This window comes from Impatiens glandulifera, chromosome 3 (genome assembly GCF_907164915.1).
Source record: "Impatiens glandulifera chromosome 3, dImpGla2.1, whole genome shotgun sequence".
Taxonomy (NCBI): Eukaryota; Viridiplantae; Streptophyta; class Magnoliopsida; order Ericales; family Balsaminaceae; genus Impatiens; species Impatiens glandulifera.
Window position 1 is genome coordinate 1,397,515 of NC_061864.1, and position 24,001 is coordinate 1,421,515.

The 24,001-nt window shown below is 28.0% G+C and overlaps 3 protein-coding genes and 1 non-coding gene across 5 annotated transcripts; 2 read left to right on the plus strand and 2 right to left on the minus strand.

The window, feature by feature from the left end:
• Positions 1-11,539: 11,539 nt before the first annotated feature.
• Positions 11,540-14,339, minus strand: LOC124931010 (3-oxoacyl-[acyl-carrier-protein] synthase I, chloroplastic-like). Of its 2 annotated transcripts, none has more exons than XM_047471393.1 (8): positions 13,915-14,339; positions 13,472-13,824; positions 12,947-13,378; positions 12,693-12,866; positions 12,474-12,587; positions 12,023-12,124; positions 11,870-11,936; positions 11,540-11,769 (listed from the first exon to the last, which is right to left on the minus strand). In XM_047471393.1, the coding sequence occupies exons 1-8, from the start codon at positions 14,081-14,083 to the stop codon at positions 11,702-11,704; spliced, it is 1,479 nt and encodes a 492-aa protein (XP_047327349.1). In that variant the 5' UTR covers positions 14,084-14,339; the 3' UTR covers positions 11,540-11,701. The 2 variants fall into 2 exon arrangements, with proteins under 2 accessions (XP_047327349.1, XP_047327348.1); XM_047471392.1 differs by having other exon boundaries at positions 13,472-13,830.
• A 2,978-nt stretch (positions 14,340-17,317) lies between these two features.
• On the plus strand, positions 17,318-19,038 carry LOC124932690 (B2 protein-like). The gene is made up of 5 exons (XM_047473357.1): positions 17,318-18,123; positions 18,201-18,301; positions 18,389-18,472; positions 18,588-18,698; positions 18,783-19,038. Exons 1-5 carry the CDS (start codon positions 17,439-17,441, stop codon positions 18,822-18,824), a joined length of 1,023 nt encoding a protein of 340 aa, XP_047329313.1. The 5' UTR covers positions 17,318-17,438; the 3' UTR covers positions 18,825-19,038.
• A 1,442-nt stretch (positions 19,039-20,480) lies between these two features.
• TRNAC-GCA lies at positions 20,481-20,552 on the plus strand. The gene has a single exon. It is a non-coding gene; the product is annotated as a tRNA-Cys (tRNA).
• A 453-nt stretch (positions 20,553-21,005) lies between these two features.
• Positions 21,006-23,743, minus strand: LOC124930861 (F-box protein SKIP8-like). The gene is made up of 3 exons (XM_047471229.1): positions 23,069-23,743; positions 21,532-21,728; positions 21,006-21,454 (listed from the first exon to the last, which is right to left on the minus strand). Exons 1-3 carry the CDS (start codon positions 23,531-23,533, stop codon positions 21,190-21,192), a joined length of 927 nt encoding a protein of 308 aa, XP_047327185.1. The 5' UTR covers positions 23,534-23,743; the 3' UTR covers positions 21,006-21,189.
• Between the last annotated feature and the right edge of the window lie 258 nt (positions 23,744-24,001).

Consider the following 24,001-nt stretch of genomic DNA (forward strand, 5'->3'; position numbering starts at 1 on the left):
ATAAATTCCTTTGTTTTTTCATTTTCATTAAATTATTTTATTCTATATTTGTGGAGAGAGAGTTGGAATTTAGGCCTGGATTAAGATTGTAATTTCAATAATTGCCATTGAGTGGGACCCATCATACACGTGGGGACATCACCACTGTAAAAACTTTTCCCTTTCTTTTTCCTATTGCAGTTTTGTTCAGTGGTCCTCATCTCTGCAACTCGTTACAGTAATACACGTGTCATGTAGGCCACTCATTCTAGTTTTCAAATAAAATTATTCCTCTGAAAATTACTTTTTAATTAATAAAAATAAAATACCAAAATTATTTTCTATATAGTTAAAAGTTAATTTCAATACATGATCTCATACATACTTTTTTATTATTTATTTTTGTTTTTTTTAAATAATATTTTTCATAAATTTGTGAGACCTTAAGTACAGTATTTTACCATGGTAAGAAGCCAAACAAATTCACATCATTAAAAAGAAAAGTCAAAACCTAACCTCACCTCATGTGAAATAAAGATTCATCATAATATTTTTTAAATTATTTTTTATATTAAAAATGGTTTAAGCACATACTTACAAATTATGTCTTTCTTCACAGTTAAATGTTTATGAAGTTTTTGAATATTTTTACACCCACTATCAAACTGGTAAAGACTATTAAACTAAATTCAATTTGTTTAGTGAAGGGATTAAAATTTGAGAAATTAAATTATTAAATTATAACTCTTCAAATAAAAAAAATGGACCCATTGTGATAGGAAAAGTTCGAACCTTAATTAGCTAATTAAGATATGTTGGTTAATTACAAGAAAGGTAATCCAATTTCTTGTGAATTGTGAAAAGGGCATTAATAGTTGGCTAATATATATGGTTTGTTATTGGAAAGAATGAAAAGAGTGATTATTAATGTAAGTTATATTATTGTCTCTTAGATAGAAGCAAATTGGTGACGCAATTTATTATACTTTACAGCACATAAATTCATTTGAACTTTGTCTCCTCTTCTTTTTCTTTATTATTTATTATTGATATTGTCTTTTATCCTCCTAATGTGAGTCATCGCCTAATTAATCACAAATAAGATTCCTTAATATCATCGATGACCGGATCACATAAACCAACAAAAAAAAAAAAACATTGTATGTCTAGTTTATTATCATTTTGAAAAACAAAATATGTTAGGAAAATTACAACATTAAATAGTTTATGGGTTTTTTACCTTGCATCTAAATTTATTAAATGTAAAAGTTTTTCAATTTGTAATCGACAAATTGATCGACATAATATAGAACCTTGACTCGATAAAATATAAATATAATCAATTAGTCCTTTTATCTTCTCATGAATCCAAAAAAATTAATTATATAGACATTAAACTTATTTTTGTTTCATCATTGAAATCGGATCCTAAATGTATATTTATATGGTTGTTAGTTTTGGTTATTTGAGACATTTTTTTCATTTGATGACAGTTGAATTGTGTGTTTTTTTTCATTCAAAATCATGATATATTTTTACCCTCTTTTGGGTTCTAAGAAGTTTACTTTAATGGTATTGAATGTATTTATCAGTATGGATGATAATATTTGCAATGTCTTCATTTATAATTAATTTTCTTCAAAATAAATTTTATTAGTGTTGTACCGCTTAATTTTGTTAATATCTGACAATAACAACTAAAGAAAGAATAATAACAATATGTCTATTTTTTAATTTAAGAATCTAACATTACCTCAAAGTCTCACACCATGTCTATTTGAAATTATTTTTATGTTATTGACTTATTTTAAGAATAATATACAATTTTATTTGGTATAAAAGTAGAGATGATTATGTGAGTTTTAAATAATATCATCCATATAGCTTAATTGATCAATTTAATTAAGAAATAAATACATTTTCAATTGATATACAAATATAACTGGTTAATATGTGAATATTGCTGATATGATTTAATTAAGATTCTCATAGAATTTAGAAATCAGATAAATTAAGTGTTTTTTAAAAAATGTATTAATTATTGATAATACATCAAGTATTATGCTTTAAGATAATACATTGTTGATATTAATTATTTATTTGAATTACATCCAATCAATCAAACAAATAAGTGACACGAGTTTAAGAAAATTATCAATTTGGCCAAATTTGTTTTAAGTTATTTGGATTTTTTTCATTATTCATAAACTATTATGTAAAAGACGAGTTTGTTTGGTCAAGTTATTTTGTTTAAATTATTTGGATTTTTCCATATTCATAAACTATTTATGTAAAGGACCGAACCGTCCTTAACATTTTGTTATGGCAGTGAGAGAGTTTAGATATAAGATATTTTATCACTAGTGTTCATATTCTTTTGTCAAAGAAAAATGGATAGATGTGACTAATTAAAACATAAAAAATATATACATTATGTGTAAAATTATAATATAAATGTGTGTTAGTTTGTCAACCACATTTTAAATCGTGTAACAATGAAAATAAGTATTTTTTTTTAATAAAAGACTCCGAGTAATATTCAACTAATGGAATGTTTCCAACAAAAGTGCGTCACCTAGAACCTCCACATGGATCGAACAATACATATCACACTTTCCTTTACCCAGGACAGGCAGGGTCGACTTTGGGTGTGGTCGGTCGCCTAGAGCCGATACCATCCCATGCGCACCCTAACAAAATAATTAAGAAATTAGTTCTACAAAGATTTGATTGAGAAACTTAATACACATTATTATAAAATTTAACTAAATACACTTAATTATTGTTATTTTTGTTAATTATAATACAAAATTATTATATGTTCATTAATTATAACCTAAAATACAATAATCAAATAAAAAATAAAAACATTGTTTTTAGGCGTCAAACTTTGGAGCCTCTCCTAAGACAAGTGAACATGTATGACATTATTAACCAAAATTTTATGACGTTAAGAATGATTTCTTTTGAAATGAAAGTAATGTAGAGGTTGTTGGGTCAATGTTTATTTTATTTAAAAAATGTTAATGGTTGTAATAAATAAAATAATTTATTTGATAATAGAATAATAAAATAATATTTGATTATGATTAAAAAAAAAACAACTTAATCAATATAAATTTATGATAATATCATGAGCTCACAAATGATCGACCATACTGAAAGCTTAACAAAAGAATCCGACAATGTTACCGCGGTGCGGTGGTATTTCTTTGATTATATTGTTTTGTGTGTTTTCAACACCTTTTCTCCATTTGTTTCTACCTATTTTCAAATAAATAACATTTGGATAAATTATTATTATTATTATTATTTAAAATGGAATGATAATGTTTTCCTGAGATAGAGAGAGAAAGAGGTGATGACGACGAATCTGTATCTATGAGTAGTATGAAATTTGGTTTATGTGTTTGTGAGCAAATTTGTCGAGCTTGTTTGGTTATTTTGGGTTTTATTGGATTTTTTTAAAAGAAACAAAAATATTTTCGTGAAATTTTAATTAGTTATAATTATTATATATTATTTGTTTTTAAATTTAAGGCATTTTAATCTTTTAAATAAATTAAAAGTTGTAACATCAAATCAGCTGAGAGAGAGCTGGTTTGATCTTGGGTTATTTGTGATTTTTTATTGGTTTAAAAAATATATATGAAATTAAAAAATTTGTGTTTTTAATTGGTTTAATTATTGTATTGTATTTATATTTAAAATTTATAAAAATAAAATAAGAAATAATTTATTTTAGTTACAAATCAAATAATTAAATGATTAAAAATAACTAAATATCAAACTAGATCCAATTTATATAAAGTAGAGATTTTTTTTTTAAATAAATCATGAAAACATTGATATTTTTTTTAAATAAATAAAATAATTTTTAAAAGTTCTATCCAAAATAAAAAAAAAGTTGAAATTATAAAATAAAAGAAAAAGAAAAAGACAAGGCTTCTTCTTGCTTCTTTTTTATGTATCCCTACACGAATAATTACAAGCTTCATTATTACATCACTTCAATTCCATCGATATTCACGTGCATCTTAAAACTTTTTTTTTCAATTATTATCATTTTTTTAATATAAATTATTTTCAGTTCAAACATAAATATATAAGTTTTTAATTTAGAAAATGAGCACCATCACATTGATTTTCATTGTTTGGATTCAATTATTTTAATAAGAAAATAATAAATAATTCATTATTTTATTTATTACATTATTCAAATGTAAAATGTTTAGATATTTTTATTTAATATTTTTTTGTTATATATTAATACTTTCTAAACTTATTTATACAAATAACTTATTTTTTCATAATCTCAATCATAAATAAAATGATTTAAATAACTATAAGCTATTTAAATAACTTAAATTTGAACAATCACAAATTTTATTTTAAATAACTTTATCTATTATTATTAGGATTGTGTGATATAATTATAATTTTAATTGCTAATTCAAAAGTATTTCTATAATAATAATTATTATTATTAGTTATTCGTTATATTAACATCTGTAAATTAAATCACCATGACAACCACCATTTTATGTAACATACGTTTTTAGTGGATTCTTAGTTAGACCTAGTCATAATTATAATTTTATTTCTAAATAGGTTTAAGCAAAATTATTTTTGTTTTAATTAAAAAAAAACTGCTAAAAAAAAGTGATATGGGGACAACTGATGCAATCATTGCACCATTAGATGTTATAATGATAAAAAAATTGATGTATAATTAAATATTAATAATTGTGGATTTCCTCACTGTGGAGCAAATACAGGACATATAATTAGCGCTTAATGACTATAGGATTAGGCGCTAATCCCTTTTTAACCTTTGTTTTATTATTAGTCTTAAACCTTAAAAAAACATATGCCAAGGACAAATTAAACAGGACCAATCAAGTGTGTGTTTTGTGTATATATGGTTGTCTGTCACTTGACTCGTGCAATTAATATAATTAAAATACCTATTGTTCTATAAGGGGCCTAAAGTTTTGTGAAATAATCAAATTATAACCTAAATGTTAATTTTTTTCTTCTCACAAATCGGATTTAAATATCATTCATATGAAGTCATTATATATTTTTTCTATTAATTAATCTTCTGAAATAGCCTCCTAATTGGAAACTGGCATTTTATGAAAATCATAGTCATCATTATACATTCAAATTCTAATATATATATATATTTGTTTGGAAGATGTGATTAACTTTTTTAAGTAAAAAATGTGTAAAACTTGACAAATTCTTTAATTATGGGTATATGTTTGAAAACTGTGATTAACTTTTTGTTTTTTTTTTAAGTAAAATTTGTGTTAAAGGTTGTCAATTGTTTTTGTTGTGTTATATGTATTTTATCTATTTTTTTAAAGTTTGATATATTAAAAAAAAGTTTAGAATCATTTTAATTATGAAGTTGGTTAAACATATAAAATTTGTTTATGAACTCATAATATTATGTTTATCGATATATTCAAATACAAATAAATCACAATCACATAAAAACCAAACATATTATTTTGTTTTTCATTTTTCTTATTACTAACTTTTTTTCTTCTTCTTTTTTTTTTTTTTTTTTTTTTGTTATAAGCATATTTTTAATAATTATTATATTATATTTTATTTTATTTTTCTTTCTTCCTTTTTTTTTTCTTCCTCAAGTTCTTCTTCTCCATCTTTTTTTTTATTGTCATTTTAAATCTATAAGTTAATGTCCCTAAAAAAACAAAAACAACTTGGTTATGTTTCTTATTTTCATAAAATTTAGACTGAGAAAATAAAATAAAAAATATTACCCTTATTCATAAGATGTGATTTTAGTGTTAAGATCTCATTTGCAAGGATGATCCATGGTATTTTATTTGGATGAGATTTATAACGTAAAAATCACTAATATGTCAGTTTTTAATTTTATTTTATGTGTTCTTATGTCCCATGTGACTCTTCATTGTCATTTTGTTAAAAGTCTTTGAACGGTGATTTAAATGAAGTGAATGATGTCATATTATCTGGTTATTTGTTTAATTGAATGGAAAAATTATTGTATCAAATGAATTACTTTTTTATTATTGTGAACAAGAAAAGATCAAACACTTGAAACATGACTCAATAATATTTTTTTTTTATTTAAACATAATTTCATTACAATTTCACATGTTTTTAAACAAAGTCAAATTTTCTTCTTTGAAACATAAAAAATCAACACAAAATACATTTTCTTAATTTCATAAAACATGAAGCCCAAATTTGCAACATTTTTATAGTAGAAAATCAAAGAGAAGTTTATTACAGTATTTAGAATTAATAAATATTACACATGTAATATTTATAGGTTGGTATACAGGATGTGTTAACTTACCATTTAACAAACTAATTTTTGTTAATTTTGTTAAAAATAATACACTTATTATATTTATTTAATAAAACAAAAAAACATAATTACAAAATATACTAATAAATATTTGTTCTGACAAACTAATTAGTGAGCATATTGAAAATAAGTTTTAATATGTTAATTTCTACTCAAATATATTTAGAATCTTCAAATCTTTTGTGTATCTCTTGTTGTCTTTTTAGATACCCACTTTCGACAATTTGTTTATATATAAACTTTTAACATAAATGTGTGAGCAAAAGTCAAAATAATAAATAATAAAAAAAACATTAATTGTGTTTGAAAAAAAAGTTTGTAGATGGGTCTACAAGCTGATATAAATCATCATGGGCTCTTTGAGTTTTGTGAAAATGTGTGATTGATGATGGTTTTATCAGGCTTTTGTGAGTTTTTATTTATTTATTTATTTATAATTTATATGATTATTTTGTAAGATTTATAAAAAAATTCAACATAACGAGGATAACTCTCATTGAAAATAATAAATAAAATTAAAAGGTGTGAAATAAAGTTAGGCTTGATTTGATTTTAGGTTGTGATTTGATTAGAATTTAAAAGAGAGAAAGCTTTCTCTATCAATATTTCTTTTTTCTATAATCTGTTGAGACATCCTTATAACAAAACAAAGTCCAATAACCTACAAACAAGTAGAGAAATTTTTCCCTTTTATTTGTTCCCTTATTAAAAATCTGCCATAAGTGGAGGGTTGAGGCACACTATCTATCACTTTGTGCCCCCACAAAAGTCACAAAAAGGAAGGGCAATTTCGGGATTATCCCATTTTGTTATTACAAAAAAACCCATTAAGAAAAAAAAAACATTTTTTTTTTGTTTGGGCATGTGAGGTTAAGACAATCATATGATAAAGGCAAAGGCCATAAGTGAGTATTAGAAAAAGAGAAAATAAATAGTTATAAGTGATCCTTCAATAGCAAAATAAAACTTCAAAATAATATTATTTTCAATAAATTTATGATTTTAGGGTAAGGCAGGATAATTACCGTCAAAGTTTGAACTATATAATCTTCTAGTCTTTCGGCAACAAAATGTGAATATTTTCAGTCTTATTGAACTTCAGGGTTCAAGTATGTCGGTTAAATAGTTAAGTGTGTTTGCGAATTATTTACTTAACCCGCGGGGATTAGTCTCACTCCATAAGAGAAACAAAATCCAATGTTCTAAAAAAAACATAAATATTAATATAACATTTAATCAACTATTTACTTTGTCATTTTTTTTATTAATTATAGCACAAAAGAATATTTAAACAATTTAACCTAAAATATACATAACAAAAAAAAAACTTTTTTTTTTTTGCTTAGGGCAACCCTAACTGTGTAGCCTGTCCTCTACATTTTTTTTTTACTATTATTTATTTATCACTACTGCATTTGTTTGAAAAAATGTTTCACAAATTTGATTATAAATTTATAATCGATCAAAATTATATTTTGCATGTTTTATCTCACTTCTAGTCCGAATACTAAAAGATTCATATATTTACAATGTGACAAGTAAATTATTTATCAATGTCATAATTTGAAGCCTTGTTTAACCTCAAATCATTCATCATTATTTCTTAATCCCTTTATCAATCACATAACTAATTAAATATTGAAATATTTTGTATTTAAATAAATTATAAAATTGTCATTATATATTTATATCCTTAATATTTAATCATTCAAATAATTTATTTAATATATATAAGACTAATTTTATAGTATTCTTTGTAATTAAATCATTTTTAATATAAAAATATTAATTATGATACAAAGAATGCCCACTGATCAATTTTCTTACTCCTATAAGAATATTCGATAAGAACAATGTACATGGAAACAATATTGTAAAAAAAGAAAAATCACATCTACAAACATTGAACACTCCACTTTTCTTATACTGAATAAAAATATATAAATTTTATTAAATTCAGCAATAACTACAAATTAATTAATTGATTTATAGAGTTGTTAATAAAATTTGTTTATAAAGAAATAAGGTTTGAGTGGAAAATTGGTCCCCTATGCTAGGGTAAGGTAGCCAGTAGTACTAGTCATGACCTCCTTTTGACTGATTTTGGGTGGTATTTATGTAAATATATATTTATTTATATTTATTTATATTTATTTATATGAAACTATTCCAACAATATCATAGATTCACTTCTAAAACTATCCCACCCATTAATTCTCTTTATCTCTCACACTTTTTATTTTATTTTATTATTTTCTTACAACAATTATTTATATTAAGAATAATAGGTATTTATTTTTTAAAACATATATTCAAATTTTAAATTACTTTTTGAAATTTAGTGTCTAAAATTCCTTCATTAATAATTTTACAAAACTATCAATTATAATTTATATAATTATGAATAAGCTTTGTTTTATTACTTTATACTCTCTCAATTATGTGATGTCATAGTCAAACCAATAGGTGGGGCAGCAGAATAGGATTATATATTATAATTTAATGAGATTATTTCTGTAATGACATAATTATATTCTCTTATATCATATATATATATATATATTTTATAATTTATTAACTAAATACTTAATATTAATCTAGATATGTTCTTTTTAATATGGCCCATTAAGAATATTGATAAAGGCTGCTGATGTCCATGGGCCGTAACAGCCCAAACATGATTACTTTTTACCTGGTTATATATATTATAGTCTTTCAATTTGGGATTGAATCTTAGTTTAAATTTTGATTTATTAATTACAAATTAGGGTAACCCCTTATATTGATTTATTAATAAAATATAATTCTTAAAAAAAATTAAAAGCAAAAAAGTAAAAGAAAACAAAAAAATCCAAATAGGCTCCAAGTATGCATGTATGTGTGTGTGAGAGAGAGAAATAGGATATCCTTAAAAATGGGAAAGATTCCTAGGTTCCATCATTATTCATACGTGTATTTGTTTATTTTTTTTTTGGTAATGAAAATAGGTTAAATTATATTAAAGTAACAGTTAAAGTTTAATTAATAGAAACTCTGTAAAGTCAATAAACCATGTTACTGCTTTCTGATTTGATGAAACCCACTTTTATTTATTTATTTAAGTTAATATTTCATGTTTAATATTCTTAAACGTGGATGCATTTTTAATTTATTTACATCACTATTACATTTAATAACAAAGTTATTTTTATTTAGTGGATGAGATTTTGTTGAAAACCTAACTTGTGAATATATAATATAAAAGATTAATAATTATAATCTGATAAATGAAAATAAAAAAGGGCCCATAATTTTAATAATTTTAGCTTACCTACCAACATAATTGAGATTAAGCATAATTTAGTGGTTGAACCACATTCACACTAAAGCTAACAATTAAGTCAAATCAGTTTATATGACCTCATAACTACAAATTAGAACCAATTCCTGTCTTACCCACCTTTCAAACAATTTTTCCCAAACTACCCACCTTTTCATTCACTTTCCCAAACTACCCACCTTTCTCTCTCTCTAAATCAATAATTATCCTTTTAATTACACATCTTCCATATTAATCCACTAATTACTATATTTTATAAATATATATAATTAAAATTAATAATACATATATTAAATAAAATATATTACATTAATATTAAAATAATATATATATATTATTTTTACTTATTTATAAATATAATATATAATTAAAAATAATACATAATACTTGATTTTATAAATATAATATGTATAATTAAAATTAAATATACTAAATTAAATAATTAAAATAAATATTATAAACTAAAATAAAATATATAGCATAAACCTAAAATAAAAGAAAATAAATTAACTAAACTTTAAAATATTTATAAAAGTAATCAATTTAAAATATTTATAAAAATAATCAATTTAAATATATAATGTGTTTTATTTAGTGTATAATATTTTATTTTAGTTTATAATATTTATTTGAATTATTTAATTTATAATGTTTAATATTAATTATATAGTTTATATTTATAAAATTAAGTAAAAATAAAATAGGTGTGTTATTTTAATATTTATGTAATATATGTGTTATTTTAATATATAATATTAGAAGTTTATGTAATGTATTTTATTTTAGTGTATAATATTTATTTAAATTATTTCATTTATAATTTATAATTTTAATTATATGTTATATTTATATATATATATATATATATAAATATATGTTATTTTAATATTAATGTAATATATTTTATTTAATAAATGTATTAATAATTTAATTATATATATTTATATTTATAAAATAGAGTAATTAGTGGATTAGTGTGGAAGATGTGTAATTAAAAGAATAATTAATGATTTAGAGAGAGAAAGGTGGGTAGTTTGAGAAAGTGAATGAAAAGGTGGGTAGTTTGGGAAAAATTGTTTGAAAGGTGGGTAGGACAGGAATTGGTTCTACAAATTAATTAGGGTTAAACCAATATATATTCTATATGTAATTTATCAGATCTGCTGTAATATATATGATATGAATATTAATTATTTTTCTTTATTGTTATAATAAATAAGTATTAATAGTGTAGACTCATGGGTATAATTTTTCTAGATATTTTTAGATAAACTCTTATCCCTTTCTTCTAGTCTAGCGGTAAAAAGAGGTCTTGAGTTCGAGTCGCGGTTATGTATTTAATCCGCGAGAATTAGTCATATGCAGCCATCTTTCTAAAAAAAACAAATAAAAACTTACTATTAGAGGGGTTGTAATGTCAAAATCAAAGATGAATTCAATGTATGTATGTGTTGAGTTAATGGCTTTATAAAGCAAATGGTTATTAATGAGTCTAATCATCATTAAAACCATATAATTAGCACTAACTCTAAGTAAGCACCATCCCTTCTCAAAAGTTTATTTTCCATTCAGAAAATAAAAAGATTAATTAATTCATGTAACAAAAGCCTATTAATAGACAGATGAGTTAATTATATATAAAACAGAAAAGAAATACATAAACCTTCATACTTTTTAATTAACCATCATTAATGACTAAGATTAATTTTTGAGATCCTAATTTATTCTCAGTTTGTTTTGATTGGTTGGTCTACATTTGTTGTTGAAAAAGTGACCATTAACATGAACAAGGTGGATCATCCATTTCATCTGTCCCTGAAGACTTAATTAATTCTTAAAAAATCATTTGAAAGTGGATTAACAACAACAAGAAGAAAGAACATCAGAATTATTATTATTTTTTTAATATTGTTAACTCAGAATACATCCCAGGATGCAGTCCCAGTGTTGTATAAATTACGATTTCTCTCGATCTACACAATAAATATGTTTCGAGTTCTGAACCGCTAAACAGAAAATAACGGTTTCTTTGTTCAACGCTTGAAAGGAGCAAAAACAACAACCGAATTATGTCCACCGAAACCAAATGAATTGGAGATGGCTGCAAGAAAAACATAATTTCCGCAAGTTAAAACCATTTTACTCATGCAGTGTTAATTCTTACAATAATTGGGATGTGAAACTAGAATTATAATACATACCGACATTGACTTCGTGCTGTTTCTTGACGTTTGGAACTGTGTCGATAGTTACTTGATCTTCCAAATTCTGTTCCAAAGAGATGAGGCAATCGATAAATTCAGAAACTAAAAAGACTGACAGAGAATAAAAAAGAATATGGGATTTTTTTGTACATCTTGATTGATGGTGGGATGGAGCCATCCTGTGTTGATTGCTTTGATGGTGGCTATAGCTTCCAATCCACCTGCAGCTCCCAGCCCATGCCCAATCATCGACTGTTAAACACGCACCAAAATTGTTACATAATGTTTTTGAAAAATCACGATGATTAATGATGATCCGAACTTAAGAAAAGTCTCTATAACAAAATGAAACACTATAATTTGGATCACGATTCAAGTTTGTCAATTTTAATGACATAATGTAATGAATTATTATTCTACAAGACTATGGGCCATTTTATGTTATAGTTAAGCCCACTAATACTAGTATACAAAAGGCAAGATTAGGTTTAGGATTATTAAGATGAATGAATATCAACAGTTCAACACTAAACATTATTTTTCTATCGTGATTATGACAAAATACTAGTTTTAAATAAACTCGTAGTAATGATTTATTTACCTTGGTTCCATTCATCTTAATCTCTGAAGTGTTCTTGAAAACCTTCTTGATAGCATTAACCTCAGCCAAATCTCCAGCAAGTGTTGATGTTGCATGGCAGTTAATATAGTTCACCTTATCATCAAGACAATTACAAAATTTCAGACATTTCCCCCTTTCTTGAAACCATGTTTTTTTTTTGGAAAAGGCTATAGTACATTACTTTCATCTTTTACTTACCTCATCGGGAGAAACTCCAGCATCGTCTAGAGCTTTCGAAATGCACGACGACACTCCTAACCCATCTGATCTCGGGTCAGTCATGTGATGAGCATCGCATGTAATTGAACCTCCTAGATACTCAGCTATTATATTAGCTCCCCTTTTCTCAGCATGTTCCAAGCTCTCCATAATCTTTCTCAGTTTCCAAAATAAATTGCGCTTTTTAAAATAAATATCACAGTCAGTTAAAAGATAAAAACACAAAATATTACCAGCACGCCTGCACCTTCTCCTATAACAAAGCCATCGCGATCTTTATCCCATGGCCTTGAAGCTCTGTGCGGTTCATCATTCCTCTGTGACAAAGCCCGACAAGCTATAAAACCGCCAACACCAGTTGCCATAACTGCAGCCTCTGTTCCTCCAGCAACCATGATATCAGCTTCTCCCCTTCTTATGTGATTTGCAGCTGCGTAGAAACAGTAGTTTGCAGTTGCGCATGCGGTTGAGATTGAGTAATTTGGACCCATTAATCCGGTATCAATAGCTAGCAATGCCGATCCCATGTTGGTAATTGAGTATGGGATGAAAAATGGAGTTATTTTCTTGTAACCCTTTTGTATGAGAGCCTCCACTCCATTGCTAAATGATGTCAAACCTCCCATTCCTGATCCAATTAAGACTCCAATTCTCGTCCTATCCATCTGTAAAATCCATTAACACAAGATTTAGCAAGATTCGACCAGAACTGCACTACAATTCTGATTATGATTTGAATGCAGTTTTGGAAAGCTTACAGTTTCAAGGACTTGGGTACCAAGAGTGGCATCATCTAATGCCCTCCTACCAGCAACCAAACAATACCTCCAACAGTCATCCAGGCGACGGTCATTCTTACCATCAATATATCCCTTGGAGGAAAAATCACGAATCTGACCGGCGAAACGAACAGAGAATGACGAGGCATCAAACCTATCAATTAAGGATATCCCACTTTGTCCTTCGAGAAGTTTATTATAGAATGTATCAACGTCATTGCCAAAAACCGATACAAGACCTTGTCCTGTTATGACAATTCTCTTCTTAGGATCAGTTTCTCGCTTCGGAGCTGATACAGTTTGAGAAACAACCGCTTTGATCGTTCTGGTTTCTGAAACTGGAAGGAGAAATCACAATTATTTTAATTGAACAGAACTACATAAGTCATATTGGCATTTTATCAGTAACCTGGTATGCATACCGGAAGAAGCCAAGGATCCAGATGATTTGCAGGCGGGTGAAGCCAATTTTGTGGTGTCAACAACTGCTCTGAGACCATTGTAGTGAAGCAAAGAAAGCCCATTATTACTACCCGATTCCTTAGATTTGAAGAGCAAACCAGTAGAACAAGTTCCCGTTATGCTCGTCATGTTTCCCTTCTTAGGAACTATGTATCTATGTATCGTGGGTTGGAGAAAGAAGAAGAAGAAGAAGAATTATATACGATGGATCGTAAAGAAGAAAGGCATATATTTTGACGACGGAGTTAACGAAGAAAGGGATTAGCTTGGGATGGTGTTTAATGGAGTTGGGTAATCCGCCCGAGTCCAGTCCAGAGCGAGCAAAGCAAAGCAAAGCAAAAGCAAAGCTGGCGACTTGGAATCACATTGGTGGCGATGATCACTGCAAAAATCTTTAAATACATTTTGCTATGGAAATTGTCAAAATCTATATTATTTAATTAAATACAAATAAATCTTCATTCTAGAATAAATTAATAAAATCTCATTCAAATTGGGATAAACTATTTTTTCTTGCTTGGGTAAAAAATCATTATAATCTCTTTATATTTCTTTAAATACTATTTTAGTTTAGATAGAAATGAATGTAAAAATTATATTGATGCTCAGTTGGAAAGAGTTTGACCTAATATACAAAAATATCATAATTTTTTATAAAAAAAAATAGGTACAAAAGTTGTCCAAACAAAATGATATTGTAGTATGTAGGGGTGTTCATCGGTTCGGTTTTCGGGTTTTCGAGTTTTCGGTTCAGGTTCTTCGAATTTTTATTTTTTTTAAGAAAATTCGAAAACCGAACCGATTTGAATAAATTCGAATTCGGTTGATTCGAATTCGGTAAATTCGAATTCGGTTGATTCGAATTCGGTAAATTCGAATTCGGTTCGAATTCGGTCAGATATTCTGTTTAAACCAAATATAGAACATCACCTACCCATAAGATAATTTTTTTTAAAAGAGTTAACAAAATAAATAAGTTGTTAAAAAGATATTATCTACTTAAATTATAAAAAAATATAAATCACGCAAACTTAGCTTAACACTAATGTATATTCGACAATTAAACGACGAAAGTAAAATAGTGTCGCCGACGACAATATATGACAGTTGAGACGTGTTGACAACTAGAGAAATGGAAAAATGAATTAGGGATTATGGATTTAATGTAGGGATCTAATAGGAGGTCCATGATAATTTAATATAAATATGTAATAAGTTATATAATATATAATAAAAATAAATAATAAAAATGAATTCGGTTTTCGGTTTGGTTTTCGAGTTGAAACCTAAACTCGAAAACCAAACCGAAAACCGTATTTAAATTCGAATCGATTTAAAATTCGATTCGAAAACCGAAAATGTATTTCGAATTCGGTTTATTCGAATTTGGTATTTCGAATTCGTTTATGTATTTATTAATTAATTAAGTTTATTTGTTTATAAGTAATATAATTATAATATTCTAATTTTTTTTTTATTTCTCACACTTATTTTAATATAAAAGTTATCACGATTCTCACATTTATCATAGTCTCTTAAAGAGTTTATAGTAAAAAATAATGCTTATTTTTCGTATAAAAATTTAATAACTATAAAAGTAATTACTAATTTTTAAGTGACAAAAATTGTTAAAAATTTTAAAAGTTTTAATTTAATTTTGTAATAAAACATTTTAAATTAATATAAAATTATAACTCATTGATATTGAAAAATAAGTAAGATTCTTTTTAATTGGATTAATATTTTTTTTTTGCGATTAAGTTCTTTAAATAATTATATTTTCCCAAAAAAAAAGTAAAAAATAAGAATAAGTCATTATTTGTGTCAATTGGAATTGAATGACATAACGGTTTTAAAAATGAAATAGAAAAAATCATATCGGTGTTATACTTAAGTGATGGTAGTTGGTGATGGCAAATGGTGTGTTCTTGCTCTGGCCTCAAACATTATATTTTATTTATTTATTTATTTATATGGAGGGAGGGGGTCTTAAGTCTTAACTCTTAAGAGAATTCTATTTGAAATTGACATTCTTGGCTAAAAACAATATTTGAAAGTGATATATGTAATTAATATAAGCTTAAATTCTATTATGAAAGTGATTATTTTGGGCTTGTCAAGGCCCAAATATCACTGAGCCCACATATTTAAAGAGTATCAATTATCATATGGATTTGATCTTGTTTATGAATGGGTTTTGTAAAAAAAAAAAAAATTAAATAAATAAAGGAGAAGAAAAAGATTATGAATGTTAGACTCTGAATCAAAATATTAAATAAATTTTTAAGTGAATTTTTTATATTTTTTTTAAAAACAATTTAATATTATTTCATTAAAGAAATGGGAGAATCCAAAATGAGTCAAGAACCCTATATTTGATTAAACCAAATGAGTATAAGAAAAAAAAAAAAAAAAAAAAAAAAAATCTAAATATTAATAGTCTCATTCAAATGAGATATTTCTTCTTTTGACTAACTTTTATTGTTTTCAAAGTTATTATTCTTTTTCTTTTATGTAATTTTCTCTTATTTTTGTGTGTGAATATATTGCTTCCCAACATCAATGTCAACTTTCTTTTTACTATTTCTCTCAACATCTATTTTGTCTTTAATTTTTCTTTGTTTGTAAGTGATCGATGAAGACAATTCGAACACCCTATTTTTTCTTCTGTTTAACTCTTTTTCTTCATCACTCTTCTCCTTTGTTATTTCTTCTTTTTGCTTGTTTTTATTTTTGTCTTCAAATTAAACTTCTTCAACATTTTTCTTCAATTATTACTTTCTTCCAAAACAAGGGTGATTGGGAAAATAAAATTTAGGGAAGGGAGCAAGAGAGAAAATGAAGTGAAAAAGAGAAGAGAATCAGTCAATAATTTTTTTTTCAAATTCTTTTCCTCACTAGATTAATCAATCGGTCTTATCTAATCAACATTTAAATCAAATATTTATTACAAAATTAAGTTTCTACAAAATTATTAATGATTTCTGGTTAGATCCTAATAAACAATTTAAAAATACATTCATACATGGTAATACATTAAGTGAAGTAAGATTCGATTTAACCAATTATTTAAGTTTAAAAAATACTTTATAATAAGAAAGACATAATTAGTATTAGTAGAAGTAAAATGAAGAGAAATATATATATATATTTGATATTTCTTAGCATATAAGTAAAGTCTTAAATTCCTCCCTCCCTCCAAAAAGAAGAGAAGATACTAGAAGAGCCTTCTAGAATAGAGACACGTGGGTATGCTCAACTGCCCCCACCACCACCTTCCTCACTCATTTTCTCTCTCTAGAACCAGTTAACGCGTTTTTAGGGTTCTTCTTACATTAATTCAACTCTTCTCATTTTACAAATTCACACGCTTCTTTAGAAAATTCCTTATTTTGATTATCTACTTCTTCTTCTTCTTTCCCTTTCTGTCTCATAATTTGATAATACTCTGGGCGATTGAATTGAATTGAATTGAATTGAATTGATGGAGAACAATCAGCAATCCTTCTGGCAATTCAGCGATCAGCTCCGTCATCAGACTAACAATTTAGCCAACATCTCTCTCAATGATTCTATATGGAGTAGTTCATACGTCTCCAAGAGACCTGAAGAAAGACGCAATTTCGAGACTTCACTCGGTGGTGCCCAACTTCCCTCTCTCAATTCCTCCTCCAACAACAACTTCAATGCGGATTTCAACGGATTCAATGGAGGTTGGAAGATCGCTGGATCTACAGATGTTAATAATTTCTTAAACGATGACTGGAAGTATACCGCTTCGTCTGGAATCGGATCCATCGGACTTAATTCAGCTCTTAACGGTGGCTTTAACAAAGGTATTTACTCGAAGCCGTCTTTCAATCAAAACTACAACAACAATAGCATCAACAACAACAACAACAACGTTAATCTTATGGCGAACACTAAGCCGAACAGAAACGGGAAAGGAGAAGATGATTATCCTCCTCCTCACAACGGTGGAAAAAATGTAAAGAAAAATAAGAACACGAATAACAACAAGGAGAAAGATGATGGCAAAAGTGCTATCGATAAGAGATTTAAGACACTTCCTCCGTCGGAAGCTCTGCCGAGAAACGAAACCGTCGGTGGATATATATTCGTCTGCAACAATGATACAATGCAAGAGAATCTCAAAAGACAACTCTTCGGTATGTTTAATTCCAAGCTCCATCTCCATCTCCATCCATGAAAGTTGGATAAAATACTGAAATTTAGTTTTAAACAGGTTTGCCTCCAAGGTACCGTGATTCAGTCAGGCAAATCATTCCAGGCCTGCCTATTTTCCTCTACAATTATTCTAACCATCAGCTCCATGGAATTTTTGAGGTTTGTGTTCAATTCATTCCCCTGTTTTGTTTTGATCGTAAACAAAAAATCAAATGGATCATCATTTTTATATGGTCTGTGTTACAGGCAGCCAGTTTTGGGGGATCTAACATTGACCCATCTGCCTGGGAAGATAAGAAAAATCCCGGCGAGTCTCGTTTCCCAGCTCAGGTATTTATTTGTTCAATGATTCATACATTCATTCATTCATTCATATGAAAAAATCAAATTAGATTCATATATTCTAATTGAGAATTGATTGCAATAATAATAATAATAATAATAGGTGAGGGTTGTGACAAGGAAGATATGTGAGCCATTAGAAGAGGATTCATTCAGACCAGTTCTTCATCACTATGACGGCCCAAAATTCCGTCTTGAGCTGAACATTCCAGAGGTATTAAATAATAAAAATATTCATGAATTGATCTCTTCTTCTTCTTCTTCTTTGTTTCTTCTGACTGAAAGAAAACTATTGCAGACATTGTCTCTGTTGGATATATTTGAAGAGGACAAATCTTGAAGTTGAAAGAGTTGTGAAATGGAGGAAAAAGGAAAACCCAGATACAATTTAGCAAAAGACTGCACTTTTATTACTGTAATGTAAGTATATGGTGATCTTGAAAGGAAGAAGAAGAAGAATAGCATCATCAATGGCTGTCTGTCTCTTTGTCTGTATGTCATATTATTGTGATGGTGTAAAAGTATAATGAATCTTTTTCCCTTTTTTTGTTTTTGGTTCAGAGGCTTTTTACTTATAATATATGGGTTGGTATAGTAAGTAATACAATGAATAATTTGGGCAACTTGTTTATTACTCTTTCCTATTTGGTAATGTTATGGTGGTGGTGTTGTTGATATATAATTATGATTGTTCAACTATCTTCTTTATTTGATTTCTATACAAATTCTATGCAATATGATTTACATTGTATACAAAATTATTTGCCTTACATAGTTTGTTTTCATATTAATAAAATCCCAAACAAACAAAAAAAATATATATTTCCACCATATTCATATTATTACTGATTTAGTTGATTTCGTTCATTTTATGGTAAAAACATATATTCAATCACTTGTTTCACAAAAGGAATAAGGAGAAAATTGAAACCCTAATGAGAAAGGTCCTTCCTTTGAAGGGGAAGAAATATAAATTGATATTTAGGTATAGAATTTTGGCTTAAGCTTATTTTTAAAATTTTGAACCATTCATATATTGGTATGGTGATCAATGTAGGTGATTTGGTTTGATCGAAATTGTTGATTTTTGTTTGAATTTGAACTAATTTATTTCAATTTTTACTATTCTTTAGATTTTGTGGACAAAACAATAGTCATGGTACTCTTTATTAGATAGATGGCACCTTAGTTAAAAATATGAAAATTTCATATGACTATTAATTAAAATGGAACTATTAATGATGATGATTTTTAATTATGTAAGTCAATCTAAGAATTAATAGTCCACCAGCCCACCTTAGTGGACGTTAAATTGACCTTTACACCATAGTATTTTTTTTCTTTCTTTTACTAACATACCTTTATAGATTACACCATAATTTATCAATAAAAAAATCAACAGAAATGAATTAGTCGTGGTGCATCTTCTGACCTATTCTTGTTGGCCTCAATTGACCATTTCCTGTTGGTTGATTTAGGATATAGTTTGTTTTTAAGATACCTAATAAAATTATGAGAAGTAATAAGTAAAAACGAGCATATCTCTTTATCATAAGTAATGAATTATATTGTTTTTTATTGTCAATTCAATTTTTCAATATAGTTGTCCTCATATAGAAACACTTTGTAATTTTATTAATCCTTTTTTTGACCAAGTTTGGTTTTAAAATGTAAATAGAAATCCGAACATTGAGTTTCATGTCCAATAAACAAGTTCTAAACAAACAAGTTAACATAGTCATTTACTACCAACTTTCTAACCAACTTATTGACAATATGAGTTGAGTCATGAGTGGGTGAGTCTCTATTTGTGTGCCATTTATTTTTGGTTTGACTTACATTTTATTCAGTGAATCCGGATTTATGCAAACCTAATGTCCAGAAAATAACTTCTTACATAAAGAATGTCTAAATTAACAGACATTTTTAACTTTTCTTTTCTTCTTTTTTCTATAAATTGGTATGAAATAAAATCTAAGAAACAAAATAAACACTTGGGTCCATAGCTCAGTGGTAGAGCATTTGACTGCAGATCAAGAGGTCACCGGTTCGAACCCGGTTGGGCCCTTTTTCACCATACTTTTTTTTCGTGAAATAAAATTATTTATAAACTTGTTCATCAATCATTATATAGTATGTAACATTTACCCTTTAGTAAATAAGAACTTGGTTCAAATCACTAGTACATAATGTGATAATGATAAGAAGAAGTTGTTCAAGAGTAATGTAAAAAGTAAAAGAAAAAACTTAATTCTCAGCCTCAGTAAAAAATTTCTTCTAAAGTTCAAAAGATGTTGAGTTTAATAATATGGTGAAATAAAATTATTTATAAACATGCTCAGCAATCAGTATATAGTATGCAACATTTTACCCTTTAGTAAGTAAGAACTTGGTTCAAATCACTAGTACATAATGTGATAATGATAAGAACTAAGAAGAAGTTGGTCAAGAGTAATGTAAAAAGTAAGAGAAAAAACATAATTCTCAGCCCAGTAAAAAATTTCTTCTAAAAATCAAGTTGTTGAGTTTAATAATATGGTGAAATAAAATTATTTATGAACATGCTCAGCAATGAGTATATAGTATGTAACATTTAGCCTTCAGTAAGTAAGAAGTTGATTCAAAACACTAGTACATAATGATGAGAAGAAGTTAGTCAAGAGTAATGTAAAAAGTAAAAAACCAAAAACAAAAAACATAATTCTTCAACCCAGTAAAAACGGATGCTCGCCATCTTGGAGTATAGAACTGTGATGATTAACCAAGTGCCAACGACCATTACTGAACTCGAAAATATTGATGGCGTTGCATCTGTATGGAGGCCCTCCTACCTCATCAGTGTTTTCAACATAAGTCTTCATTGTGACCCATGCCATATCTCTTACTACTCTTATACATCGATCTTGAACCTCAAAATCAACTCCTTCCCAATTAAATGCAAGCTCCCAGCTCCCCATTACTGCATTGTATCTGCATTTTGAATACAGTTTTATTTATTTAATAATGTATTTAAATAGAAGATTTCTAAAGAATTATTTCTCAAATACCCTGAAAAGTACTCTCCCGAGTTATGGATACATTTCACATAGTCTGCGTTAAGCCAAAGGCTACCCATTCCTTGGAGTGATCTGTCTCTGACTAAGTTATAGAATTCTGTATTAGCGTTCAAAATTGCTTTTGTAACTGCATAATATGCCTTCCAACCATTTACTGGCGTTATGCTGTTCTGTTCCAATGCAAAATCCTATACAAACCAGCCAACACAAGCCAAAATTAAGTATTAAGTAAAACAAGGGTACATCAAAAGAGCAAACAATAGGTGAAATAATTAGGTTAACATGTACATTGTTAGATTGTTTGAAAGAAAAACTTGTTTCATGTATAAGGAAATGCCAAAATGTCCTAATTTGATGATTTGAATGATGTCAAGATAAAGTGATATTTAGATTACTTCTTTATCAAACAATGCCTAAGAACTGGTGTTTGGAATCACATATTGTTTTGCATTTGTTTAATGGGCACATATAATGGCTTCATTAGAAAACATCATTTTCATTCAATTTTCATCTGGATGTGGATTTAGGTGAGATTCCATTTGGATACGGGTGTATATGAAGTTAGTATGACCCAGTTTCATATACAGCTAAAAAAGGGAGTGAGTGATAGAACTGTTCTTATGTCTAGAGGTGGTATCCGATTGAGCTTGGTGAGGACTCAATAAATCCATCTCTTCCTTTTCCAGAAAGTGAAGGCCTCAACAATTCAACTTGGAGAGACCTAAAAACCATACAAAATTCATGGTGACCAGGCAGTAGATCATCGGTATGAGGTGTTTAAAGGTTGTGATTTTGGTTCATCCCAACTAGTCACACCTTTCATACCAAACATATCTGAGTGTGTATAAAATATTCATAGAGGAAAATGTTTCCAAATGATGTCAACTAAAGGGTGTCTTGATAAATAAGAGAGGATTAGGTTAAGCAATTGTGAAGAGAGTAGTTATGTGAAATAGGCAAGGCTCCTCTCTAATATTATCAAAACCTAAAAAGTAATAAAATCACGCAGGAAAAAACCCTCAAGGGATCAAATCAATGTACTTATATTGTTCAAAAACACCCGGCAATTGGGAAACATCAATTAAAGGAACGATAACAGATTGAAAATTCTACTCTGCTCTCATTAGACATTGAAAGAATAAATTAATATTTTGCTTGAGGATCAAAGACGACTCCATTTGCTTCCATCACAAAACAGTTTTGAAAATTTCATGTTCTACTGTGCAAATGAAAGACAGTTCTAGCTGCAGAATATGAAGCACTGATTAATAAGATGCATGCCACCTGATAGGAGAAAGATAAACAATTGAATTCCCAAATCTATCACAATTTTGAAACTTTGAAGTTCTACTGTGCAAATGAAAGACAGTTCTAGCTGAAGAATATGAAGCACTGATTAATAAGATGCATGCCACCTAATAGGAAAAAGATAAACAATTGAATTCCCAAATCTATCACGAACAGATAGCAAAATAAGGAAAAAAAATCATAATCACGAACTGATAGCTAAGTTTGGAATGAAACTAACCTTGCGATAAAGTGCTTTCCAAGCATTATCATCGTTAGCAGCCTTACGCATCACAGAATTGGTCATAGAGAGCCTGCAAAGACTGGGATAATCCAAATAACTGAGCATATAAGTGGTGATTTCCGGAACCAGCTGTTCCATCATGGAGGCACCCGTTTGTCGTTCCACCAACGCTAATTTAGCCGGCTTAACACCCCCGTTCGAATGTGTCTCCTCCCTTGCAATCGTCGAATCAAAATCCTTGGAGATCGTCGTCGTGACTCCCGTAATTGTACCGATTTCGCAGGAGCAGATGCAATCACAAGTCAGTCCGAGCGAAGTGTTGTCACCGCCGTCAGAACGAGGTGAATTAGGTTTCAATCGAATGGAGAGGATACCGTAGCAGCAACAGATAGCGGTGAGAAGTAGGGCTATAAGGAACGATGAGGAGGAGAAACTGTCGGAGAAGATATAGGAAATCTCCATTTAGAAGTCATGTAAACCCTAGAAAGCAAAGTGCAGAGATATCAGAAATCGGAGCGAGAGTGAGTCTTCTCCTGTTGATGATAAAGATCAGACTGAAAGAGTTTTTATTTATATTTATTTTTGGTCTCCGCCAGCCAGCAAGCCAGGATCTTCTTCGATGTAAACCCTAATGTAACTGTCACGAGAAAGATGAATCCACATCCGCTCTTTGAATCGGTATCGCAGGCTCTTCTACTGGGAAATTTGATGAAATGGCCTTTATAAGTGGCTTAATTCCAAAAAAGGCCCCCGTCTGCTAATGTTTGCAAAATGGGCCTTTTTTCCTGCGAAATATCCATTTTACCCCTGTAATTGCACTTACTCGAATTACACTTACGCGTAATACACTTACGCGAATTACACTTACGCATATTACATTTACGCGAATTACACTTACGCGTAATATGTAATATGCGTACATTGAAAGAC

What these genes read in the sequence shown, in the direction of transcription:
- LOC124931010 (XM_047471392.1), bottom strand. Translation starts at nt 14,083, where the DNA reads ATGACGAGCATAACGGGAACTTGTTCTACTGGTTTGCTCTTCAAATCT. An exon ending in GTACCCAAGTCCTTGAAACT is followed by an intron (nt 13,379 to 13,471) that starts GTAAGCTTTCCA and finishes TGGATTTTACAG; the next exon opens with ATGGATAGGACGAGAATTGG. An exon ending in GAGAAGGTGCAGGCGTGCTG is followed by an intron (nt 12,867 to 12,946) that starts GTAATATTTTGT and finishes AAACTGAGAAAG; the next exon opens with ATTATGGAGAGCTTGGAACA.
- LOC124932690 (XM_047473357.1), top strand. Translation starts at nt 17,439, where the DNA reads ATGGAGAACAATCAGCAATCCTTCTGGCAATTCAGCGATCAGCTCCGT. An exon ending in AGCTCCATGGAATTTTTGAG is followed by an intron (nt 18,302 to 18,388) that starts GTTTGTGTTCAA and finishes TCTGTGTTACAG; the next exon opens with GCAGCCAGTTTTGGGGGATC. An exon ending in TTGAGCTGAACATTCCAGAG is followed by an intron (nt 18,699 to 18,782) that starts GTATTAAATAAT and finishes AAACTATTGCAG; the next exon opens with ACATTGTCTCTGTTGGATAT.
- LOC124930861 (XM_047471229.1), bottom strand. Translation starts at nt 23,533, where the DNA reads ATGGAGATTTCCTATATCTTCTCCGACAGTTTCTCCTCCTCATCGTTC. An exon ending in GGAAAGCACTTTATCGCAAG is followed by an intron (nt 21,729 to 23,068) that starts GTTAGTTTCATT and finishes TGGTTTGTATAG; the next exon opens with GATTTTGCATTGGAACAGAA. An exon ending in TCGGGAGAGTACTTTTCAGG is followed by an intron (nt 21,455 to 21,531) that starts GTATTTGAGAAA and finishes TTCAAAATGCAG; the next exon opens with ATACAATGCAGTAATGGGGA.